This window comes from Oncorhynchus keta, chromosome 19 (genome assembly GCF_023373465.1).
Source record: "Oncorhynchus keta strain PuntledgeMale-10-30-2019 chromosome 19, Oket_V2, whole genome shotgun sequence".
In the NCBI taxonomy this organism is placed as follows: Eukaryota; Metazoa; Chordata; class Actinopteri; order Salmoniformes; family Salmonidae; genus Oncorhynchus; species Oncorhynchus keta.
The window spans coordinates 16,413,987-16,437,698 of record NC_068439.1 but is presented as its reverse complement, the minus strand read 5'-3'; the positions used below and the strand labels follow the sequence as shown (position 1 = coordinate 16,437,698).

Genomic DNA, 23,712 nt, shown 5'->3' with positions numbered 1-23,712 from the left:
AAAAAAAATATTTATTGATACTTGGAATACTCATTTAAAAATAGTTTACATTTTTTAAATGAGCCTATACAACAGTTTAATAGTGCAAATAAAACATTCATAATTTAAGAATCTTTCCCAGTATCATTGCAGGTTAAGTGATAGAAATCTTTCTTTTCATCTTTTTTATTTTTTATTTCTTTTTTTATAAACAAGTTAGAGTTTAAGACTGAGATACTGCATTAAGACAATGCTACATTTTGGAGAAGAGACTTGCTCAAGTGCCTTGTTCACCAGCAACACCAGTCAGTCCACAATAGTGGGTGTATCAATATAATAACATATCCTTTAAGAAAACATATAGTTCAGACATTTTAAAAGACAGATAGGGAACACAGAATGCCAACGGAGAACCACGTAAAAAAGGCCTTTCTACTCCGCCTCCTCATCTTCACAGGTTTGAGAAGCACACCTGGAACAGCAGCAAACAGAGTCTTTGGGGCGGCTTCCCGGACAAAGACTACGCTTAGTCCTGAACTAAAAAGCACTTTCAATCATTTAGCATCATTTTGTGTGCAGGACTAGGCTGAATATTTGTCTGGGAAACAGCCCCTTTGTGCATGTGTCAGGGCTCTGTGTGTTCCTGGTCACAAGAGGACTCTCTGCTGAAAAATCTTCTGTCCCTGATGGTTAGGCTTCCATCACAGTTTTCACAACTGCTGTCACAGGGTAGGGGGCTGGAGCTCTGGGGGACCCCAGTGTCATGGCTGTGGCCTAGACCTGATGATGTGGTGCTGGAGAGGCAGAGAGAATAGGATGAGAGCACTCAATGAGTAAAAGGTCAGAGGTCATGTGCCCATTTTGGCTTACACAATTTCTCCGTCAACAGTTCAGCAACTTTGTGCATTTATTCCATGGACAATCGTCTCTGTTGTGAGTCAATCAACGGATGACATTGAAAAACCATCGCTCAATCCGTACATTTTGAACAAGAAATCACGTGCCTGTACGCTTACCTTTCGCCGTTCGAGTCGCAGTAGTCCTTACGGCTCTTCTCTACGGGGAAGAGTGTGTGGTGGCAGTCACTACACATCTGGATGGCCTGGGCCACAGTGTAGCGTGTCTGGCCCGAGACACACGCCTCCATCTTGGTCACGCTGAGCTGGGATTGGAGGAAAAGGTGCACTCTGCTGTCAGACAGCAGCAGGGGGTCCTGGAGGACACTGATGAGAAAGATCTACCCAATTAATCATAAAGAACACAATAAAAACTAGCAGTAGATACATACAACGATCAAGAACACCATATACAGTTAAAGTTGGAAGTTTACATACAGCTTAGCCAAATACATTTAATCCTAGTAAAAATTACCCATCTTAGGATCACTAGTTTATTTTAAGAATGTGAAATGTCAGAATAATTGTAGAGAATGATTTATTTCATCACATTCTCAGTGGGTGAGAAGTTGCCATATACCCAATTAGTATTTGGTAGCATTGCCTTTAAATTGTTCAACTTGGGTCAAACATTTCGGGGAGCCTTGCACAAGCTTCCCACAATAAGTTGGGTGAATTTTGGCCCATTCCTCCTGACAGAGCTGGTGTAACTGAGTCAGGTTTGTAGGCCTCCTTGCTCGCACACGCTTTTTCAGTTCTGCCCGCAAAAGTTCTATAGGATTGAAGTCAGGGCTTTGTGATGGCCACTCCAATACCTTGACTTTGTTGTCCTTAAGCCATTTTGCCACAACTTTGGAAGGATGCTTGGGGTCATTGTCCATCTGGAAGACCCATGTGCGACCAAGCTTTAACTTCCTGACTGATGTCTTGAGATGTTGCTTCAAAATATCCACAATTTTCCTTCCACATGTAGCCATCTATTTTGTGAAGAGCACCAGTCCCTCCTACAGCAAAGCACCCCCACAACATGCTGCCACCCCGTGCTTCATGGTTAGGATGGTGTGCTTTGGCTTGCAAGCCTCCCACTTTTTCCTCCAAAACAAAATAATGGTCATTATGGCCAAACAGTTCTATTTTTCCAGAGGACATTTCTCCAAAAAGTTATATCCTTGTCCCCATGTGCAGTTGCGAACCGTAGTCTGGATTTATTATGGCGGTTTTGGAGCAGTGGCTTCTTCCTTACTGAGCGGCGTTTCAGGTTATGTCGATATAGGACCCGATTTACTGTGGATATAGATACCTTTGTACCTGTTTCTTCCAGCATCTTCACAAGGTCCTTTCCTGCTGTTCTGGAATTGATTTGCACTTTTCCCACCAAAGTATGTTCATCTCTAGGACACAGAACGAGTCACCTTCCTGAGTGGTATGATGGCTGCGTGGTCCCATGGTGTTTATACTTGCGCACTATTGTTTGTACAGATGAACGTGGTACCTTCAGGCGTTTGGAAATTGCTCCCAAGGATGAACCAGACTTGTGGAGGTCTGAATCTTTTTTTCTGAGGTCTTGGCTGATTTCTTTATATTTTCCCATGATGTCAAGCAAAGAGGCACGGAGTTTGAAGGTAGGCCTTTAAATACATCCACAGGTACACCTCCAATTGACTGAAAATATGTAAATTAGCCTATCAGAAGCTTCTAAAGCCATGACATCATTTTCTGGAATTTTCCAAGCGGTTTAAAGGCACAGCCAACTTAGTGTATGTAAACTTCTGACCCACTGGAATTGTGATACAGTGAATTAATCTGTCTGCAAACAATTGTTAGACAAATTACAAAGTAGATGTCCTAACCAACGTGCCAAAACTATAGTTTGTTAACAAGAAATTTGTTGAGTGGTTGAAAAACAAGTTTTAATGACTCAATCCTAAGTGTATGTAACCTTCCGGCTTCAACTGTAAGTCTTAGAGACATTACAACAGTGTGTGTTAGGAGGTTGAATTAATAGTTATGCTGAGCACTCTGGTACCCTATGCCAAAGCACTACAACAGGAGAGTTTGATAAGGAGATTGTAGTCTTGTCATCTGATTGTTTGACAATCAAAAGGGTTCCTGTAGGATCCCCGCACACGACAGCAGATTGTCATTATCCCTACACTTACTTGAAGCCTGAAGTGATAAGTCTACTGGGGTCTGTGCATGTCAGTCATCTCTGCCTTGGAGAAATGTCAGTGTTTCTACCACAATGCCTTCTAGAGCATATAAACCACCTATTTAAGTCCATTTGTTTATAAAGCTGACGAGAACTTGGCAATGTGGACAAAATTCCATATCGTGATAAATTGCCTGAATTGATGAAATAAATCAAATAGTATGTTTAAAATCCATTTTTATTCTAATTTAAAACTACTACTTTGTAGCCATCAATTGTCCCTTTAACCCATATCAGAAAACCTTCTAAATTTCAAACGTCACATTTCTCTAGTATAGGCTACTTATCGTAATGAAGGATATCAGCAAAATGCCGGCAATAAGTGAGTGATCGGTATGGTCCGTGTCGATCATTTTTGGCTTATCGTTTCAGCTCTGTGGCTGACATGATAAATACCCACTGGTTGAACCAACGTGGAAGACAGTTGAACTGACGTTTGTGCCCCGTGGGTAATGTTGTAAAAGCCTACAGTTTTCTTGAAAATGTTTTAATTATTGTGATAGGCACATATTTTGCCAGGACAACGTATTGGACTGGCTTACTTTCACTCCTGGTCATCAGTACATAATGTTTTCTGTTTCAACGCGTTAAAAGTGTGGAGTGGAGGAAATTAACGAAGTAGCCACAAGATGGCGTTTGGTGCCATAAAACCATGGGTATAACTTTTATACAGGGCAAGTAGAGGGTTTACAAAACAAAATGTCAAAATACCAACAACAATAAACTGAATTAATTAGATAGCAGGCCTCAATTCCAAATAAATGGCTGCAGCAAATGTTTCCTAATGCACACAAGGGGATCTACACCACAGATTGATATGGACTGATATGGACTGATATGGACTGATATGGACTGCTTGACCTGATTACTAGAGGTAGGAAAACATCTGGCAAACTGACTTTGGTTGCATCAGACCCACTGATGGGCTATATCTAGATTCTAACTCATACCTTCAAGCCTTCTGAACATGCACAAACTGGTAGCCATTCACAAGGCTGAGGGTGAGAGGGGAACTGAGGAGAGGAATAGAAGAGGACACTAACGTCTCTAGAAACTCCTGTAGACCCTTCATCCGCTGGTTGACCTGATAGGGGTTGTTCAGACTGAAGAACGGATTCCAGGGAGGTAATTTGGGCAACTCTCTGGAAAGAGACAACACGTTGAACACCTTATTGGATACACAAAACATTGTAAAAATAATTATAATAATGCTTTATAATAAACTCAAGTCATAAGTTTGGACTTCCTACAGTGAGACTAGTCGACCCCTGGTAAGGATACAGTGCGACTAGTCGACCCCTGGTAAGGATACAGTGCGACTAGTCGACCCCTGGTAAGGATACAGTGCGACTAGTCGACCCCTGGTAAGGATACAGTGCGACTAGTCGACCCCTGGTAAGGATACAGTGTGACTAGTCGACCCCTGGTAAGGATACAGTGCGACTAGTCGACCCCTGGTAAGGATACAGTGCGACTAGTCGACCCCTGGTAAGGATACAGTGCGACTAGTCGACCCCTGGTAAGGATACAGTGCGACTAGTCGACCCCTGGTAAGGATACAGTGCGACTAGTCGACCCCTGGTAAGGATACAGTGGGACTAGTCGACCCCTGGTAAGTACAGTGGGACTAGTCGACCCCTGGTAAGGATACAGTGGGACTAGTCGACCCCTGGTAAGGATACAGTGTGACTAGTCGACCCCTGGTAAGGATACAGTGCGACTAGTCGACCCCTGGTAAGGATACAGTGCGACTAGTCGACCCCTGGTAAGGATACAGTGCGACTAGTCGACCCCTGGTAAGGATACAGTGTGACTAGTCGACCCCTGGTAAGGATACAGTGCGACTAGTCGACCCCTGGTAAGGATACAGTGCGACTAGTCGACCCCTGGTAAGGATACAATGGGCAAGTGCCTACCCTGTGTATGCATCATTGCTTTAGCAGTGAACAAATGATGATGTGAAGAAGGCAATCAGTGAAGTATCCCAGGGTTATACGTACATGAGCATAGCATTGTCCTGCAGACGCTGCCGGAGCCAAACAAACTCACTGTACTGCCTACGCACACAGGACGTCTTCTTCCTAAAACACATGCTATTGGTCTACACTCAGGAAGCAGGAAGAACAGACAGGAAGGAAGAGGTTGCCAGTAAATCTCCTCAGATTCCTCATTATATCAGAAGCTGAAGATAATGTTTAATGATGATAAGATGATCAAGCTGGGCGTGCCATGCAAGTACAGTACTCACATGTAAACAGATCTCGTAGTCGATGTGCGTGTGCCAGAAGTCATCTTTGTGGAACTGTGGATCCTGGACCCAAACACTGACAAACTCCTTCAAAAGCCCCCAAAACAAAGTGTTGTTCAGAGGTGAAGTGTGCTTCAGATAGATAGAAACCACGCACATCCCTATCTTTTTTCCCATGAGGCCACAGGATAGGAAACCTTTCAGCAGAAATATCACCTAACCTCCTCAATCATCCACGGAAAAAACAAATATATAGGTCAAATTCACAAAATGAGATTGAGGCTTAATATGGAGAATGAATAAGATCACCAAAAGCTACAGCATGTGAACGTTTTTGTTCCAGACCAGCATCAAAATACTAACCAAGAATATTAGCTCTGGTTAAATAACATAAGCTCTCCGGGAGCAGGATTAGTGACTACTGCTGTAATAGATTAATGACAGACGGATTGATCACGCACCTGTTTCATTAGACTGTCAATCCTGTCCATTGTAGAATGGAATCTGAGGGGGCAGAGACAATTGGGAAACAGTGAGGCAAGAATGAGATTATAACATGTTGTGTTTTTGTCTAGTAACCAGTGTCTCTATGCAGTTATATGAGTCAGTTATATGACACGAAGGGGTTCTTTCTCACAGAAAAACAGATGCACTCAGCAATGTTTAGTCAAACAGTCAAAGTCCACTGTTCTCAACCCAAGATGCCCAAAAGAGCACAGGGAGCATATTTTGGCAAAACAGCAAACCTCAACTGCTTAGAGAAGAACAACCTAAACTGCATGAGCGCTCTAACAACACAAGCCATTGTAAAAAAAAAAGTAAAAATGTCCTAGGAAGTAGATTTGCTACGAGAAGAGAAATCTGCTTTATCCTTAAACAGCTTACCCACTCCGTGATAAAACAGCACAACACAGCCCTGTAAACAATACAAAGCCTAGGTAAGCATGTGGCACGCTGCAAAAGAGTAAAGCTTCAAGGTATACAGGACTAGGGTAAACACCGACAACAAATTCCATTCATATAAGTTTATACTGTACTGGCAAAATTTGGTAGGTATAGACCTTTGTAAAGGCTTTTGAGAACGAGTGGAAGTGAACCCTGGAACGCCAAAGATCTCCTGGTGCGTCTGTAAACAGCTGTTCCATTGCGTCTGTTAACAGCTGTTCCATTGCGTCTGTAAACAGCTGTTCCATTGCGTCTGTAAACAGCTGTTCCATTGCGTCTGTAAACAGCTGTTCCATTGCGTCTGTAAACAGCTGTTCCATTGCGTCTGTAAACAGCTGTTCCATTGCGTCTGTAAACAGCTGTTCCATTGCGTCTGTTAACAGCTGTTCCATTGCGTCTGTTAACAGCTGTTCCATTGCGTCTGTTAACAGCTGTTCCATTGCGTCTGTTAACAGCTGTTCCATTGCGTCTGTTAACAGCTGTTCCATTGCGTCTGTTAACAGCTGTTCCATTGCGTCTGTTAACAGCTGTTCCATTGCGTCTGTTAACAGCTGTTCCATTGCGTCTGTTAACAGCTGTTCCATTGCGTCTGTTAACAGCTGTTCCATTGCGTCTGTTAACAGCTGTTCCATTGCGTCTGTTAACAGCTGTTCCATTGCGTCTGTAAACAGCTGTTCCATTGCGTCTGTAAACAGCTGTTCCATTGCGTCTGTAAGCAGCTGTTCCATTGCGTCTGTAAGCAGCTGTTCCATTGCGTCTGTTAACAGCTGTTCCATTGCGTCTGTAAACAGCTGTTCCATTGCGTCTGTAAACAGCTGTTCCATTGCGTCTGTTAACAGCTGTTCCATTGCGTCTGTTAACAGCTGTTCCATTGCGTCTGTTAACAGCTGTTCCATTGCGTCTGTTAACAGCTGTTCCATTGCGTCTGTTAACAGCTGTTCCATTGTTAACAGCTGTTCCATTGCGTCTGTTAACAGCTGTTCCATTGCGTCTGTTAACAGCTGTTCCATTGCGTCTGTAACAGCTGTTCCATTGCGTCTGTTAATTGCGTCTGTTAACAGCTGTTCCATTGCGTCTGTTAACAGCTGTTCCATTGCGTCTGTTAACAGCTGTTCCATTGCGTCTGTTAACAGCTGTTCCATTGCGTCTGTAAACAGCTGTTCCATTGCGTCTGTAAACAGCTGTTCCATTGCGTCTGTTAACAGCTGTTCCATTGCGTCTGTAAACAGCTGTTCCATTGCGTCTGTAAACAGCTAGCTAGCTAACTTAGTCTAGTTCTCTCAAGGTTCAAATTACAATAATATTTGCGGGTGGGATGGTCCTTACGTCCAGGGACAAATATATTTTAGAAAATTAAAAGTTGACAGATTTCGCAAAGAAGCATCGCATGCGTTATCTGAATGAATATTAACGTTAGCAGCAGGAGGTGCCGGCACCAGGATTATGTGTAGCACATGGTTAACTATAATAGGTGGGTAATAGGTTCATGTCAGCTAGCTAGCTACATATAAATATGACAGACAGACATCCAATATTTGTTTTCAAACGTTAGCTTGATCTGCTAAAAACAATGTTAGCTACCTAGCTAGTGAACAGATTCAGTCCCAAAGAGAGAAATGGGACAATAAAAAAACACAACTGCAGCAGAATATCCAATGTTATACCACATGAGTATAATGAAGTACGTCCTGGTCTAATTGAGATGTTTCCTAACCTCGGTTACAGAGACCCGTGAAAGCTGTTACACTCTGTCCTGGAGAGACTAAAGGGTCTCTCTCCAATGGGTTATATATGCTATTGATTTACTGTTACAGTTGGTTGTAGGACTACAAAAATACTGTTAAAAGTATCAATGCATAGACGTAGAAAATGCATGGCCAACCTTGCTCCCAGAGATCTAGCTGCTGGTTTCTGTTCCGGCCCAACCCTGACATTCTTATTATTATTTGTATTAGACACTATTCAATCATCTTGTTTTGGAATAAGATGAATGTCTAAAACACACAAAACCATGACCTTTGTTGGGATAGGACAACAGTACTTCATATCTCAGGGTGGGTGACATCACCACACCATGGCTACTAGGGCTTGGCTTCACTTTGTCTTTCCTTGATTGCTCACATCCTATCTGCCCACCTGTATTGGAGGAGAAGGTACAAGGTCCCTCCCCTCTGATCTTCTCCAATGGGTTTTTAGAAGGAGAGGAAGGATGATTTGAGAAAGAGCCAAGCACTCACCTGTCAACTAGCTCACGTGCTACACATTCAGCCCTCTGCTAAACCCACTGACCTCCTCAGCAGCCAGCAGAGCCAACTGTGTGAACTAAGTCAATCTAGCACCCATATAATTAATTTTAAAAGGCATTCATTCTGCTCAACTGACTCGGATCACACCGTCGGCAGGTGAGTTCTACTGTCGGTGGTGTAGGAGGTGAAAGGGGTGTGACTGTAGCAGAGGTAAGCTGCAGGTGAGTTCTACTGTCGGTGGCGTAGGAGGTGAAAGGGGTGTGACTGTAGCAGAGGTAAGCTGCAGGTGAGTTCTACTGTCGGTGGCGTAGGAGGTGAAAGGGGTGTGACTGTAGCAGAGGTAAGCTGCAGGTGAGTTCTACTGTCGGTGGCGTAGGAGGTGAAAGGGGTGTGACTGTAGCAGAGGTAAGCTGCAGGTGAGTTCTACTGTCGGTGGCGTAGGAGGTGAAAGGGGTTGTGACTGTAGCAGAGGTAAGCTGCAGGTGAGTTCTACTGTCGGTGGCATGTAGGAGGTGAAAGGGGTGTGACTGTAGCAGAGGTAAGCTGCAGGTGAGTTCTACTGTCGGTGGTGTAGGAGGTGAAAGGGGTGTGACTGTAGCAGAGGTAAGCTGCAGGTGAGTTCTACTGTCGGTGGCGTAGGAGGTGAAAGGGGTGTGACTGTAGCAGAGGTAAGCTGCAGGTGAGTTCTAGTAGCCTCTGTGATGTCACACCCCCCCCGAGACTTAGTGTCTCCGGTCTGTCATGACCATCTACAGTATATTTGAATACCGTAAGCATCTCAGCTGCGGGAGGATCTCCTGCGATTTTGTGCAGATTTTCTTCATTTTACAGTCTTACTTCTACAGTGGTTGGCATGGTAGCGACAAGTGTCATTGGATTAGGGTTTGCACCATACAGGGATGGAACTCATACATTACAGGGCTACTCTGCAGTCCATGTAAAAGTGACACGTCACTGTAGTCACTCTCGCCTCCACTATCCGTGCTCTACCCTTTCGGTTACAGTGGATGTGAGAGGATTTATGGCATGCATGCCCAATTTAGACAGAGTATGATTGGATTAGTATTGGCCTAGTGGGCATGCCCAATTTAGACATACAGTATGATTGGATTAGTATTGGCCTAGTGGGCATGCCCAATTTAGACATACAGTATGATTGGATTAGTATTGGCCTAGTGGGCATGCCCAATTTAGACATACAGTATGATTGGATTAGTATTGGCCTAGTGGGCATGCCCAATTTAGACATACAGTATGATTGGATTAGTATTGGCCTAGTGGGCATGCCAAATGAATAGGGATGAAACGATTATCGGTTTCACGATAAACCACAATAAAATTCCTGATGATTATTATTACAGTTTCAAATTATCATTAAAACTGTGTTTGATTACCACGGTTTGAAAAACTCACGGTAAATACTGTCCAGCATCAACCAAAGTTAGACTGTTGCTAACGCAGGCGCAGCATGCAATGTGGGTTTTGTTTTGGGTGAAAAAAACATGGCGGAAGGCAGTGACAGCGCTCTGGAGATTTTTCGGCCTTCTAAGAGGACCAAATTTGAAGTGTGGTCGTATTTTGGGTTTTACAAGAGTGCTGAGGGAAACTTAGATCGAAGATGGTCACCCTGTCTGCAGAACATGCAAAATAAAAAGAAATAAAACATTTTATTTTTATTTTTCAATATTATTTAAATCGCTGCGAAAGGGGGCAAACCCTTCAAATCTCGAGTCATCTTCGTGACCACCACCCCACTACTTTATAGCGTATGCAAGGGAAGTTAACTTTTAGCTCAATGCATGATGTGGGGACTTCGGAATGTGGGAAAATGTCATGGTTTGTCTAACTTGCTAATAGCTTGTCAATAATGTAAACTGAAGCTTTCACTGTTATCTACTCCTGTAAAAACACAACAGGTTGTTCTGCTGCTGTATGTGTCGTGTGTCTGCAGACTCTATTCACCCATTGCACACGATAACACGTTATGTAGTTTAGTCACACAACCAACATATATTGTTCAATTAAAATTCAGCCGATGTTGACTTGGTTGTAAAAGTGTTCCAATAGGAGACTCCTATACAAGACTCCTATATTTATGTCAATTGTTGGGCTCATTGCAATTACTATCACTGTCTTCTTTAAGACTAATTTGTATTTATGTAAATTGTGCATGGGGTTATTGCATATACTCAAATACAACACAGAACATAGACTTTGTGTGTGAATAATAATGTAACACTCAAAATAATAATACATTTACTATTCCCTTGTTTAGAATGGGAGTGCAGCAGGCAAACCTAGTGATGCTACTGGTCCCTTGTTTAGAATGGGAGTGCAGCAGGCAAACCTAGTGATGCTACTGGTCCCTTGTTTAGAATGGGAGTGCAGCAGGCAAACCTAGTGATGCTACTGGTCCCTTGTTTAGAGGGAGTGCAGGCAAACCTAGTGATGCTAATGGTCCCTGGTCAGCAGGCAAACCTAGTGATGCCTTGTTTAGAATGGGAGTGCAGCAGGCAAACCTAGTGATGCTACTGGTCCCTTGTTTAGAATGGGAGTGCAGCAGGCAAACCTAGTGATGCTACTGGTCCCTTGTTTAGAATGGGAGTGCAGCAGGCAAACCTAGTGATGCTACTGGTCCCTTGTTTAGAATGGGAGTGCAGCAGGCAAACCTAGTGATGCTACTGGTCCCTTGTTTAGAATGGGAGTGCAGCAGGCAAACCTAGTGATGCTACTGGTCCCTTGTTTAGAATGAGAGTGCAGCAGGCAAACCTAGTGATGCTACTGGTCCCTTGTTTAGAATGGGAGTGCAGCAGGCAAACCTAGTGATGCTACTGGTCCCTTGTTTAGAATGAGAGTGCAGCAGGCAAACCGAGTGATGCTACTGGTCCCTTGTTTAGAATGAGAGTGCAGCAGGCAAACCTAGTGATGCTACTGGTCCCTTGTTTAGAATGGGAGTGCAGCAGGCAAACCTAGTGATGCTACTGGTCCCTTGTTTAGAATGGGAGTGCAGCAGGCAAACCAAGTCATGCTACTGGTCCCTCGTCATTGGACACTGTGCTATCTAACCTCCAAACGAGCTTCAACGCCATACAACACTCCTTCCGTGGCCTCCAACTGCTCTTAAACGCTAGTAAAACCAAAGGCATGCTTTTCAACCGATCGCTGCCTGCACCCGCATGCCCGACTAGCATCACCACCCTGGATGGTTCCGACCTTGAATATGTGGACACCTATAAGTACCTAGGTGTCTGGCTAGACTGCAAACTCTCCTTCCAGACTCATATCAAACATCTCCAATCGAAAATCAAATCAAGAGTCGGCTTTCTATTCCGCAACAAAGCCTCCTTCACTCACCCTGCCAAGCTTACCCTAGTAAAACTGACTATCCTACCGATCCTCGACGATGTCATCTACAAAATAGCTTCCAATACTCTACTCAGCAAACTGGATGCAGTTTATCACAGTGCCATCCGTTTTGTCACTAAAGCACCTTATACCACCCACCACTGCGACTTGTATGCTCTAGTCAGCTGGCCCTCGCTACATATTCGTCGCCAGACCCACTGGCTCCAGGTCATCTACAAGGCCATGCTAGGTAAAGCTCCGCCTTATCTCAGTTCACTGGTCACGATGGCAACACCCATCCGTAGCACGCGCTCCAGCAGGTGCATCTCACTGATCATCCCTAAAGCCAACACCTCATTGGACCGCCTTTCGTTCCAGTACTCTGCTGCCTGTGACTGGAACGAATTGCAAAAATCGCTGAAGTTGGAGACTTATCTCCCTCACCAACTTCAAACATCAGCTATCTGAGCAGCTAACCGATCGCTGCAGCTGTACATAGTCTATTGGTAAATAGCCCACCCATTTTCACCTACCTCATCCCCACAGTTTTTATTTATTTACTTTTCTGCTCTTTTGCACACCAATATCTCTACCTGTACATGATCATCTGATCAGTTATCACTCCAGTGTTAATCTGCAAAATTGTAATTATTCGCCTACCTCCTCATGCCTTTTGCACACATTGTATATAGACTCCCCTTTTTTTTCTACTGTGTTACTGACTTGTTAATTGTTTACTCCATGTGTAACTCTGTGTTGTCTGTTCACACTGCTATGCTTTGTCTTGGCCAGGTCGCAGTTGCAAATGAGAACTTGGTCTCAACTAACCTGCTCAACTAACCTGGTTAAATAAAGGTGAAATAAAAAATAAAAAAATCTACAGTTGTGACATACGCTGAGCAAGCATTTAAAAGGCAGGCTGCTTACGCACGCACATCAAAACATGCTCAAGACTTCACTGTAGCCCTTTCCTATTACATTGCAAAGGACATGATGCCATTTCATATTGTTGAGAGGCCTGGCTTTCTGAGGCTGATGAAGGTTGCCGTGCCTCACTACAAAGTGCCATCACAAACATTATTTTCCAAGACTGAAATCCCAAATCTGTACAACCAGGTTAAAGCTGATGTTGGAAAAAGTTTGGCTCAAAGCACATGGTTTGCTGCAACTACTGACCTCTGGAGTAGTCAACCCTACATCACCTTCATTATCCATTACCTCACCCCAGACTGGCAACTAGAATCAAACTGCCTGGAAACAGTTCTTCCCAGAAGATCACTCGGCTCACAACATCAGTTGTTTTGAGAATATGCCGGAAGAGTGATGGTGTTGGGGGGTCGACAATGCAAAAAACATGATCAAGGCTTTTGAAGGGTTCTGTGTCTTGGGTGCTTTGGCCGTAATTTTAAGCAGGCCATCTCAAGGGCTTTGAAAATTCAGAGAGTTGACACAGCAGTCAAGGCCTGCAATCATCTGGTCCAAGGCTTCTCGTGGAGCTGGAAGAGAAAGAGAGAATTGAGAGAAAAGCAAGCTGCCCTCAAGATGCCACAGAAGGCTCTGATCCATGATGATGTGGTAACCCGATGGGGATCTAAACACAAGATGCTTGAGCGTTTCCTCAGCCAACAGCAGCCAGTCTGTGTGACACTGGATGGAGAAAGAGAAACATGGCATCTGATGCCCAAGGATGCCGACATAAGTGTCATGGGAGCAACTGTGCAAGCTCCTTGAACCTCTGAAGCAAGTGCATCTGCAAACTTTCTCAGAGACACGAGTGACACCGTCTGCCATCAAGCCTGTCCTGGACCACAACACCCATGCTGTTCTGGTGGAAAAGGATACGGAGCCATCCCTGACCAGGGAGAGGAAAAGGATACAGAGCCATCCCTGACCAGGGAGATGAAAAGGATACGGAGCCATCCCTGACCAGGGAGATGAAAAGGATACGGAGCCATCCCTGACCAGGGAGAGGCAAAGGATACGGAGCCATCCCTGACCAGGGAGAGGAAAAGGATACGGAGCCATCCCTGACCAGGGAGAGGAAAAGGATACGGAGCCATCCCTGACCAGGGAGAGGAAAAGGATACGGAGCCATCCCTGACCAGGGAGATGAAAAGGATACGGAGCCATCCCTGACCAGGGAGATGAAAAGGATACGGAGCCATCCCTGACCAGGGAGAGGCAAAGGATACGGAGCCATCCCTGACCAGGGAGAGGAAAAGGATACGGAGCCATCCCTGACCAGGGAGAGGAAAAGGATACGGAGCCATCCCTGACCAGGGAGAGGAAAAGGATACGGAGCCATCCCTGACCAAGGAGAGGAAAAGGATACGGAGCCATCCCTGACCAGGGAGAGGAAAAGGATACGGAGCCATCCCTGACCAGGGAGAGGAAAAGGATACGGAGCCATCCCTGACCAGGGAGAGGAAAAGGATACGGAGCCATCCCTGACCAGGGAGAGGAAAAGGATACGGAGCCATCCCTGACCAGGGAGAGGAAAAGGATACGGAGCCATCCCTGACCAGGGAGAGGAAAAGGATACGGAGCCATCCCTGACCAGGGAGAGGAAAAGGATACGGAGCCATCCCTGACCAAGGAGAGGCAAAGGATACGGAGCCATCCCTGACCAGGGAGAGGAAAAGGATAAGGAGCCATCCCTGACCAAGGAGCTGAAAAGGATACGGAGCCATCCCTGACCAGGGAGAGGAAAAGGATACGGAGCCATCCCTGACCAAGGAGCTGAAAAGGATACGGAGCCATCCCTGACCAAGGAGCTGAAAAGGATACGGAGCCATCCCTGACCAGGGAGAGGAAAAGGATACGGAGCCATCCCTGACCAGGGAGAGGAAAAGGATACGGAGCCATCCCTGACCAGGGAGAGGAAAAGGATACGGAGCCATCCCTGACCAGGGAGAGGAAAAGGATACGGAGCCATCCCTGACCAGGGAGAGGAAAAGGATACGGAGCCATCCCTGACCAGGGAGAGGAAAAGGATACGGAGCCATCCCTGACCAGGGAGATGAAAAGGATACGGAGCCATCCCTGACCAGGGAGATGAAAAGGATACGGAGCCATCCCTGACCAGGGAGATGAAAAGGATACGGAGCCATCCCTGACCAGGGAGAGGAAAAGGATACGGAGCCATCCCTGACCAGGAGATGAAAAGGATACGGAGCCATCCCTGACCAGGGAGAGGCAAAGGATACGGAGCCATCCCTGACCAGGGAGAGGAAAAGGATCCGGAGCCATCCCTGACCAGGGAGAGGAAAAGGATCCGGAGCCATCCCTGACCAGGGAGAGGAAAAGGATACGGAGCCATCCCTGACCAGGAGAGAGGAAAAGGATACGGAGCCATCCCTGACCAGGGAGATGAAAAGGATACGGAGCCATCCCTGACCAGGGAGAGGAAAAGGATACGGAGCCATCCCTGACCAGGGAGAGGAAAAGGATACGGAGCCATCCCTGACCAAGGAGCTGAAAAGGATACGGAGCCATCCCTGACCAGGGAGAGGAAAAGGATACGGAGCCATCCCTGACCAAGGAGCTGAAAAGGATACGGAGCCATCCCTGACCAGGGAGAGGAAAAGGATACGGAGCCATCCCTGACCAGGGAGAGGAAAAGGATACGGAGCCATCCCTGACCAGGGAGAGGAAAAGGATACGGAGCCATCCCTGACCAGGGAGAGGAAAAGGATACGGAGCCATCCCTGACCAAGGAGAGGCAAAGTGTAATGAGAGAGGACCTTAACAACAGATACACAGAGAAAGCAAAGAGTCATGCACATGGCTTGTTTCATTGACCCCCGCTTCAAAAGGAGCTTTTTAGATGAGCCTAAGGCTGCAAAAGTTGACACTGACAGCTGTGTCCAGGAAGCCTTGAAGCTGACAGCTGTGTCCAGGAGGCCTTGAAGCTGACAGCTGTGTCCAGGAGGTCTTGAAGCTGACAGCTGTGTCCAGGAGGTCTTGAAGCTGACAGCTGTGTCCAGGAGGCCTTGAAGCTGACAGCTGTGTCCAGGAGGCCTTGAAGCTGACAGCTGTGTCCAGGAGGCCTTGAAGCTGACAGCTGTGTCCAGGAAGCCTTGAAGCTGACAGCTGTGTCCAGGAAGCCTTGAAGCTGACAGCTGTGTCCAGGAAGCCTTGAAGCTGACAGCTGTGTCCAGGAAGCCTTGAAGCTGACAGCTGTGTCCAGGACAGCCTTGAAGGGGCTGACAGCTGTGTCCAGGAGGATCCACTGGTGAAGGGGCTGACAGCTGTGTCCAGGAGGCCACTGGTGAGAGGGGCCATGACAGCTGTGTCCAGGAGGCCTTGAAGGGGCTGACAGCTGTGTCCAGGAGGATCCACTGGTGAAGGGGCCATGACAGCTGTGTCCAGGAGGCCTGGTGAAGCCATGCACAGCTGTGTCCATGAGGCCATGCAAGCTGACAGCTGTGTCCAGGAGGCCTTGAAGCTGACAGCTGTGTCCAGGAGGCCTTGAAGCTGGCAGCTGTGTCCAGGAGGCCTTGAAGCTGGCAGCTGTACAAGTGAGGGAAGAACCACAAAGCACCAGCAGCACCTCCACCACCAACACTCCCACAGCGGCATCGGAGGGGAAAGGCCTGGCTGGGTTGCTGAGAAAGATCACCTCTCTGCTGCCTTGTTGACAGAGTGAAAGAAGAGATCAAGGTCTACCTGTCTCTGCCACCCATTCCAGCAGAACAGGATCCACTGGTGTGGTGGAGGGCCATGCATCAGAGCTGCCTCAGCAGTACAGGATCCACTGGTGTGGTGGATGGGCCATGCATCAGAGCTGCCTCAGCAGAACAGGATCCACTGGTGTGGTAGAGGGGCCATGCATCAGAGCTGCCTCAGCAGTACAGGATCCACTGGTGTGGTGGACGGGCCATGCATCAGAGCTGCCTCAGCAGAACAGGATCCACTGGTGTGGTGGATGGGCCATGCATCAGAGCTGCCTCAGCAGAACAGGATCCACTGGTGTGGTGGACGGGCCATGCATCAGAGCTGCCTCAGCAGAACAGGATCCACTGGTGTGGTGGATGGGCAATGCATCAGAGCTGCCTCAGCAGAACAGGATCCACTGGTGTGGTGGATGGGCCATGCATCAGAGCTGCCTCAGCAGAACAGGATCCACTGGTGTGGTGGACGGGCCATGCATCAGAGCTGCCTCAGCAGAACAGGATCCACTGGTGTGGTGGAGGGGCCATGCATCAGAGCTGCCTCAGCAGTACAGGATCCACTGGTGTGGTAGAGGGGCCATGCATCAGAGCTGCCTCAGCAGTACAGGATCCACTGGTGTGGTGGATGGGCCATGCATCAGAGCTGCCTCAGCAGTACAGGATCCACTGGTGTGGTAGAGGGGCCATGCATCAGAGCTGCCTCAGCAGAACAGGATCCACTGGTGTGGTGGACGGGCCATGCATCAGAGCTGCCTCAGCAGTACAGGATCCACTGGTGTGGTGGATGGGCCATGCATCAGAGCTGCCTCAGCAGAACAGGATCCACTGGTGTGGTAGAGGGGCCATGCATCAGAGCTGCCTCAGCAGTACAGGATCCACTGGTGTGGTAGAGGGGCCATGCATCAGAGCTGCCTCAGCAGTACAGGATCCACTGGTGTGGTGGATGGGCCATGCATCAGAGCTGCCTCAGCAGAACAGGATCCACTGGTGTGGTAGAGGGGCCATGCATCAGAGCTGCCTCAGCAGAACAGGATCCACTGGTGTGGTAGAGGGGCCATGCATCAGAGCTGCCTCAGCAGAACAGGATCCACTGGTGTGGTAGAGGGGCCATGCATCAGAGCTGCCTCAGCAGAACAGGATCCACTGGTGTGGTAGAGGGGCCATGCATCAGAGCTGCCTCAGCAGAACAGGATCCACTGGTGTGGTAGAGGGGCCATGCATCAGAGCTGCCTCAGCAGAACAGGATCCACTGGTGTGGTAGAGGGGCCATGCATCAGAGCTGCCTCAGCAGAACAGGATCCACTGGTGTGGTAGAGGGGCCATGCATCAGAGCTGCCTCAGCAGAACAGGATCCACTGGTGTGGTGGAGGGGCCATGCATCAGAGCTGCCTCAGCAGTACAGGATCCACTGGTGTGGTGGATGGGCCATGCATCAGAGCTGCCTCAGCAGAACAGGATCCACTGGTGTGGTAGAGGGGCCATGCATCAGAGCTGCCTCAGCAGAACAGGATCCACTGGTGTGGTAGAGGGGCCATGCATCAGAGCTGCCTCAGCAGAACAGGATCCACTGGTGTGGTAGAGGGGCCATGCATCAGAGCTGCCTCAGCAGTACAGGATCCACTGGTGTGGTGGAGGGGCCATGCATCAGAGCTGCCTCACCTTGCCAGGAAGCTTTGGTGTATCCTAGCAACCAGTGTGCCATCAGAGAGTGTTCAGTGCCAGCAGGCACATTGTCTCCCCACGCAGATCACTACTTAAACCGGACAAAGTAAATATGCTGACATTTTACATTTCAATCTCAAGTGAACAAAGACATTACAGATGGTTGTATTGTTCTTACATGCACATGGGATGTGTTTACAGATGGTTGTATTGTTCTTACATGCACATGGGATGTGTTTACAGATGGTTGTATTGTTCTTACATGCACATGGGATGTGTTTACAGATGGTTGTATTGTTCTTACATGCACATTGGATGTGTTTACAGATGGTTGTATTGTTCTTACATGCACGTTGCTTTACTTGTGTTGCTTTTATTTGCACATTTGATTTGCTTACTTACAGTTGTGTTCATTAAAACCTGCACTAGGGAAACATTTACCTCATGGCCACATGGTGCCATCTTTAACATTAATGTTATTATTTGAATGTTTATCCACACAAAAAGTGCATAGTGCTGCTAATTTTAGTTGTTTATTGGTTTCAATATAAAACTTGGTGAAATGATTTCAGTTTAAAAAAAAATGTCAAATCCTGTCTCTGAGTTCTTCAGACAATTGCTTCGACATCAATGGCTTGGTTTTTGCTCTGACATGCACTGTCAACTGTGGGACCTTCTATAGACAGGTTGTGTGCCTTTCCAAATCATGTTCAATCAATTGACTTGACCACAGATGGACTCCCATCTCAAAGATGATCAACTGGATGCACCTGAGCTAAATTTCGAGTGTCATAGCAAATGGTCTGAATATTTATGTACATTTTTAATACATTTGCAAAAATTTCTAAAACCTGTTTTTGCTTTGTCATTATTGAGTATTGTGTGTAGGTTGATATTTTTTTCTTCTATTTAATCCATTTTAGAACAAGGCTGTCACATAACAAAATGTGGAAAAGGGGAAGGTCTGAATACTCCGAATGCACCGTATACACAAAAGTATGTGGACACCCATTCAAATTAGTGGATTCGGCTATTTCAACTGTATAGTGTATCATAGAATGCCTCCTTTCCAACAAGGGAGTTTGTCACATTTCTGCCCTGCTAGAGCTGCTCCGGTCAACTCTAAGTGTCGTTATTGTAAAGTGGCAACGTCTAGGAGCAACACCGGCTCAGCCGCGAAGTGGTAGGCCATACAAGCTCACAGAACAGGATCGCCGAGTGCTGAAGCACGTAAAAATCTGTCGAACGCCATCTGCCCCAATGCATTTTGCCAACTGTAAAGTTTGGTGGAGGAATAATGGTCTGGGGCTGTTATTCCATGTGAAGGGAATTCTTAACGCTATAGCATACAATGACATTCTAGACAATTCTGTGCTTCCAACTTTGTGGAAGGCCCTTTCCTGTTTCAGCATGACAATGCTCCCGTGCACAAAATGAAGTCCATACAGAAATGGTTTGTCGAGATCAGTGTGGAAGAACTTGACTGTCCTGTGCAAATCCCTGACCTCAACCCCAACGAACATTTGAATGAATTGAAACACCGACTACGAACCAGGCCTAATTTCCCAACCTCACGAATGCTCGTGGCTAAATGGAAGCAATTCCTGCAGCTTGCTGACTTATGTAAACAATGTGGCTGTCAAACATTGGAATCGTATGCTCGCTACATTTAGTTTAGTTATATTTTTGGCTGTCGTGTTAGAAATTCATCTAGCTGGCTAACAAGGTAAGCTGATTTTTCTCTACCTTTACATCATGCCAGCTAGCTCTGTGGTTACTTGCTGTGCTAGCCAAATGTAACACCACCAGGGCAAAGCGGATAATTAAACAGGAAATTAACTGTCTGATTATGTTGTGTAGTGGATCTGGTAGCAACAAGTCAATGTTTTTTTTTATAACTATTTTCTTCGGTTTTAGTTTTTTGGGGATCAAGAAACACGAACTTGTGATTGCTAGCCAACTAGCTAGCTATAAGCGCTGGATGTGTACTGGTGAACCTCTTGGTTGCGTGTGTATTATAGAACGTGCTATTGTTTTGACAATTGAAAGGGTCTATTAAAGAGACAGACCATTGAAGAAGAACTGGGCAAAAGACATGCTACAATAGGCAAATGTTACTTGGACATCAATGGATATTGGTTTGTTGAGAAAATAAATCAAGAACTGCTAAAACATTCCCCACTTTTAATGAAATAACACTGAACATATGAATTAATAATGAGATTTATAGAACCTGGGAGACTATTTCTTTATCCATGTGGCCCCGGGCCCTAGGGGACATCTGTTTTTGGAGAGCCAATCTTTCAGGGTACAGTGGAGACTCATTTTTCCTTACAACAAGAGCTATTCACATTTCAGAGAGACTCATGTTTCCTCCACTCACTGCCACTTCCAAGAACTGAGGACAGGGATAATTAACCTACTCAAGCAGAGCCCTGTGCAGAGAGTCTAATGCCAACCTCTCACCAGAAAAGGCTATCAACTAACCCAATCCTACTAAACATCACATGATATTATTCGTGCCACTATTGGCCAGTTAACAGCACAACAGATCATCTAATTTACTGAGATTGAGTTAGACTCCCTATGCATGGCTAACTTTACACAGCATGACTGACTGATAACATGTAGATATGCATCAACAAATCTGACAAATCAGTTATATGCCACAGAATTGAATACATTGCGTATAATTCTATGGTAACCTATTAATAATAATCCAATAGTCATTGTACCAGGAATGCAGAGCTGTGTCTGACTTCTTGTTCACATTGGCAGTTTGAAGTGACTCAAATCAACAACAACAACAACAACAAATTGCATATACAATATTCATTTTTTTCCCCCTGCAGTCTGATATGCCAAGCCACATTTCAAACTCCCTTCGTTGGTGGTTTGAAGTCAGACAAATCTTATTCCTGCCCATGAGACTTGGTCAAATCTGATTTACTTGCCCTCAACTGTTTTTTAGACTTTTTTGGCATATCTTGATTCTTGATAATTACTCTGTTGGCAGTTTTCCAAAAAAATGTGGTAGCTAACGGCTTGTTATTTGTTTACAAACAAATTAGTGAATGTGCTAGAAAACTAAACAGCCACCTAGCTGCTGTGGCTGGCTAAAAAAGGCCTTGTTTTGAAAGAAAGATCTCATCCTTTGAGGCTTTAAGTGTTCTCACACTTTGATTTTAAACATTCAAAGCCACTGGGAAACGTCCATGGCAGACTTTGTTGTCACCTTATCTTGCTACATATTTTTTGAGTGATAGGAAGTATGAGCACCACCACCAATCCGGCTACACCACCGTGCACACACCTGTCGTTACTATGACAACTAGTGTAGCCATGTCAGCAAATGATTGCCATCTAAAAACAAACACACACAAATGCGATTTGGTTACTTGCTGTTTGGACAGTCAGTATTCCAAAACGGATTTTAAAAAACAAAACTGATTTGAGCATTAAGGCAGTGTGAACAATGCTTGATAGCATCAAGCAGCTTAGGGCTGTTTACAACCAGAGTTCAATCAAAATAGAAAAAATGTTTCTAGGATGTGCAAATTAAAGTATAAATTACGGGAAATCCACCATAACGGAATTACGACTACGATTTTTCACTTTAAGATGTATGCCAACCAAAAAAACAACATTGACTTCAAAGTTTAACAATTCATGCAACTTTATGCACAATGCCTGCTTTGAACAATTTACACAGTAAAAAAAAACGTACTGGAAAAACTACAGATGCAAAGTTTGGTAACAGAATTACGGTAAAATCTCCCTCAATTCTCCCTGTATATGCAGTTCTTCCTGTAAATGTGTTTTTGTAAAAATGTCGCTAGACATTGTTAAAAGTAGTCTTGGCATGAAAGTAGTCAGTTCAACCTTGAAATGAATGGTTTTTGGAATTGCCCTTATACAACTTATACAACTACTTGAACAACATCATAATGTTTGAAAAGAGACAGCCTTTCTTCATTATGTTGAGTTATATTTTACAGTTACAAAAATGTATTTGTTGCGAGTTTTAATAATGCGAGTTTGCTTGGAAGCAATCGGCGAAAGTGTGACAGACAGGTATGTTCGCCTGCAATAAGGTTCAATTCTGCACATAGATAGGCTAAGCAGCAATAACATAAATCACGCTGCAAAATGCTGTTGAATTACAAAACAATTGAGAAATTGTGATTGCCTCCGAGGTAGCCTAAATTTGATTGGCATTTGAACCGTTGCAAACGCACGAGCCACACATTTGAAACACACCAATTGGATAACTTCTCACCAAATGAAAAGCATGCTTATCTCTGGTAATATAGCACTACGCTTCTTACCCTTTCTTCTTACCCTTCAGCTGGCAATTCGTTCGATAGGACTTGGTGCCGCTGGGGCGGACTTGATTTATTCGCTGCTTGCTCTGTTCACGGTTAAACCGACTGTAGTTGTTGTCTGAAGAACTTGAGGATGACGCGCCCGCTCTGTTCCTTCATTTTGCTCGTGCACGTTCCTGGTCTGAAATAAGGGAGTATTTTAACCAAAACTTCAGTGCACAACAACGCATTTAAAAACAAATCAAACAATCATTTGACTGAGCTACAGGAGAGGATACATCTCTCTTTGCTGAATAAGGCAGTACGTAGCCTCACACCGGAAATCCATCCAGCACATTGGGGGCGAAGAAATAAGGGAGCCCATTCATTTTCAATGAAGGGAAACAAAGTTGGCTGGGAAGCAAAGAGGGGGGCGTGACCAGGTTAGGACCAAAATTTGAAAGCCTAATTTTTGTTCAATACATACATCGTGTACTCCGCGACATCTCCGTGCTATTGACCAATTGTAGCTCACTATAGCTTCCAGTCCGTACTGCATTTAGCCGGCGGCAGGTAACCTAGTGGTCAGAGCTGTTGGACCAGTAAACGAAAGGTTTCTAGATCAAATCCCCGAGCTGACGAGGTAAACATCTGTTGTTCTGCCCCTGAACAAGGCAGTTAACCTACTGTTCCAGGGCCATCATTGTAAATAAGAATTTGTTCTTAACTGACTTGCCTGTTTAAATAGATAAAAAATAGACTCCTAGCACTATGTAGCCTGCTTCCTAGCACCAAGATGAGGGCGAAGCAAGCTTGGCTATCTGCATTTATTGAATTTGGCCTTTACTATTGTAGCACATAGAAACGCATTGAATAACACGTTCTGAAATGTAAAAAAATAAATCATGAGGAATAAGGTTTTGAAGTGTCTGTCCTATCTATATCTAGGAGATATAAGAAAGTTCAGGAAATAAATATATTTTTTGGCACACAAATGGTCCTGGGTTTACCTTCAGATGAGTGGGGTCGTAGAGCAGAACGGTGTGAGAGTGGGGTCATAGTTACTAGGCAAAAGCTTTCGGATGCTACGTAAGTTTTGTGAGAAGACCGACGGGAAGGCCGGCATCTGCGGATGTTCTGGATTGAGACGCAGCCCCTGCAGATGTCTCTATTTTAAACTGACAGATTTTGATGGACATTTTTGT

At 45.5% G+C, this 23,712-nt stretch overlaps 1 protein-coding gene across 6 annotated transcripts; it reads right to left on the bottom strand.

The window, feature by feature from the left end:
- On the bottom strand, positions 1 to 23,114 carry LOC118378921 (sorting nexin-10A-like). Of its 6 annotated transcripts, none has more exons than XM_052469752.1 (8): positions 22,995 to 23,114; positions 22,532 to 22,709; positions 5,794 to 5,836; positions 5,333 to 5,419; positions 5,085 to 5,185; positions 4,128 to 4,226; positions 996 to 1,202; positions 1 to 773 (listed from the first exon to the last, which is right to left on the bottom strand). In XM_052469752.1, exons 3-8 carry the CDS (start codon positions 5,821 to 5,823, stop codon positions 605 to 607), a joined length of 693 nt encoding a protein of 230 aa, XP_052325712.1. In that variant the 5' UTR covers positions 5,824 to 5,836; positions 22,532 to 22,709; positions 22,995 to 23,114; the 3' UTR covers positions 1 to 604. The 6 variants fall into 6 exon arrangements, with proteins under 6 accessions (XP_052325712.1, XP_052325714.1, XP_052325715.1 ...); XM_052469754.1 differs by lacking the exon at positions 22,995 to 23,114 and adding an exon at positions 6,218 to 6,248 and having other exon boundaries at positions 22,532 to 22,875; XM_052469755.1 differs by lacking the exon at positions 22,995 to 23,114 and adding an exon at positions 6,218 to 6,248 and having other exon boundaries at positions 22,545 to 22,875.
- Positions 23,115 to 23,712: the final 598 nt, after the last annotated feature.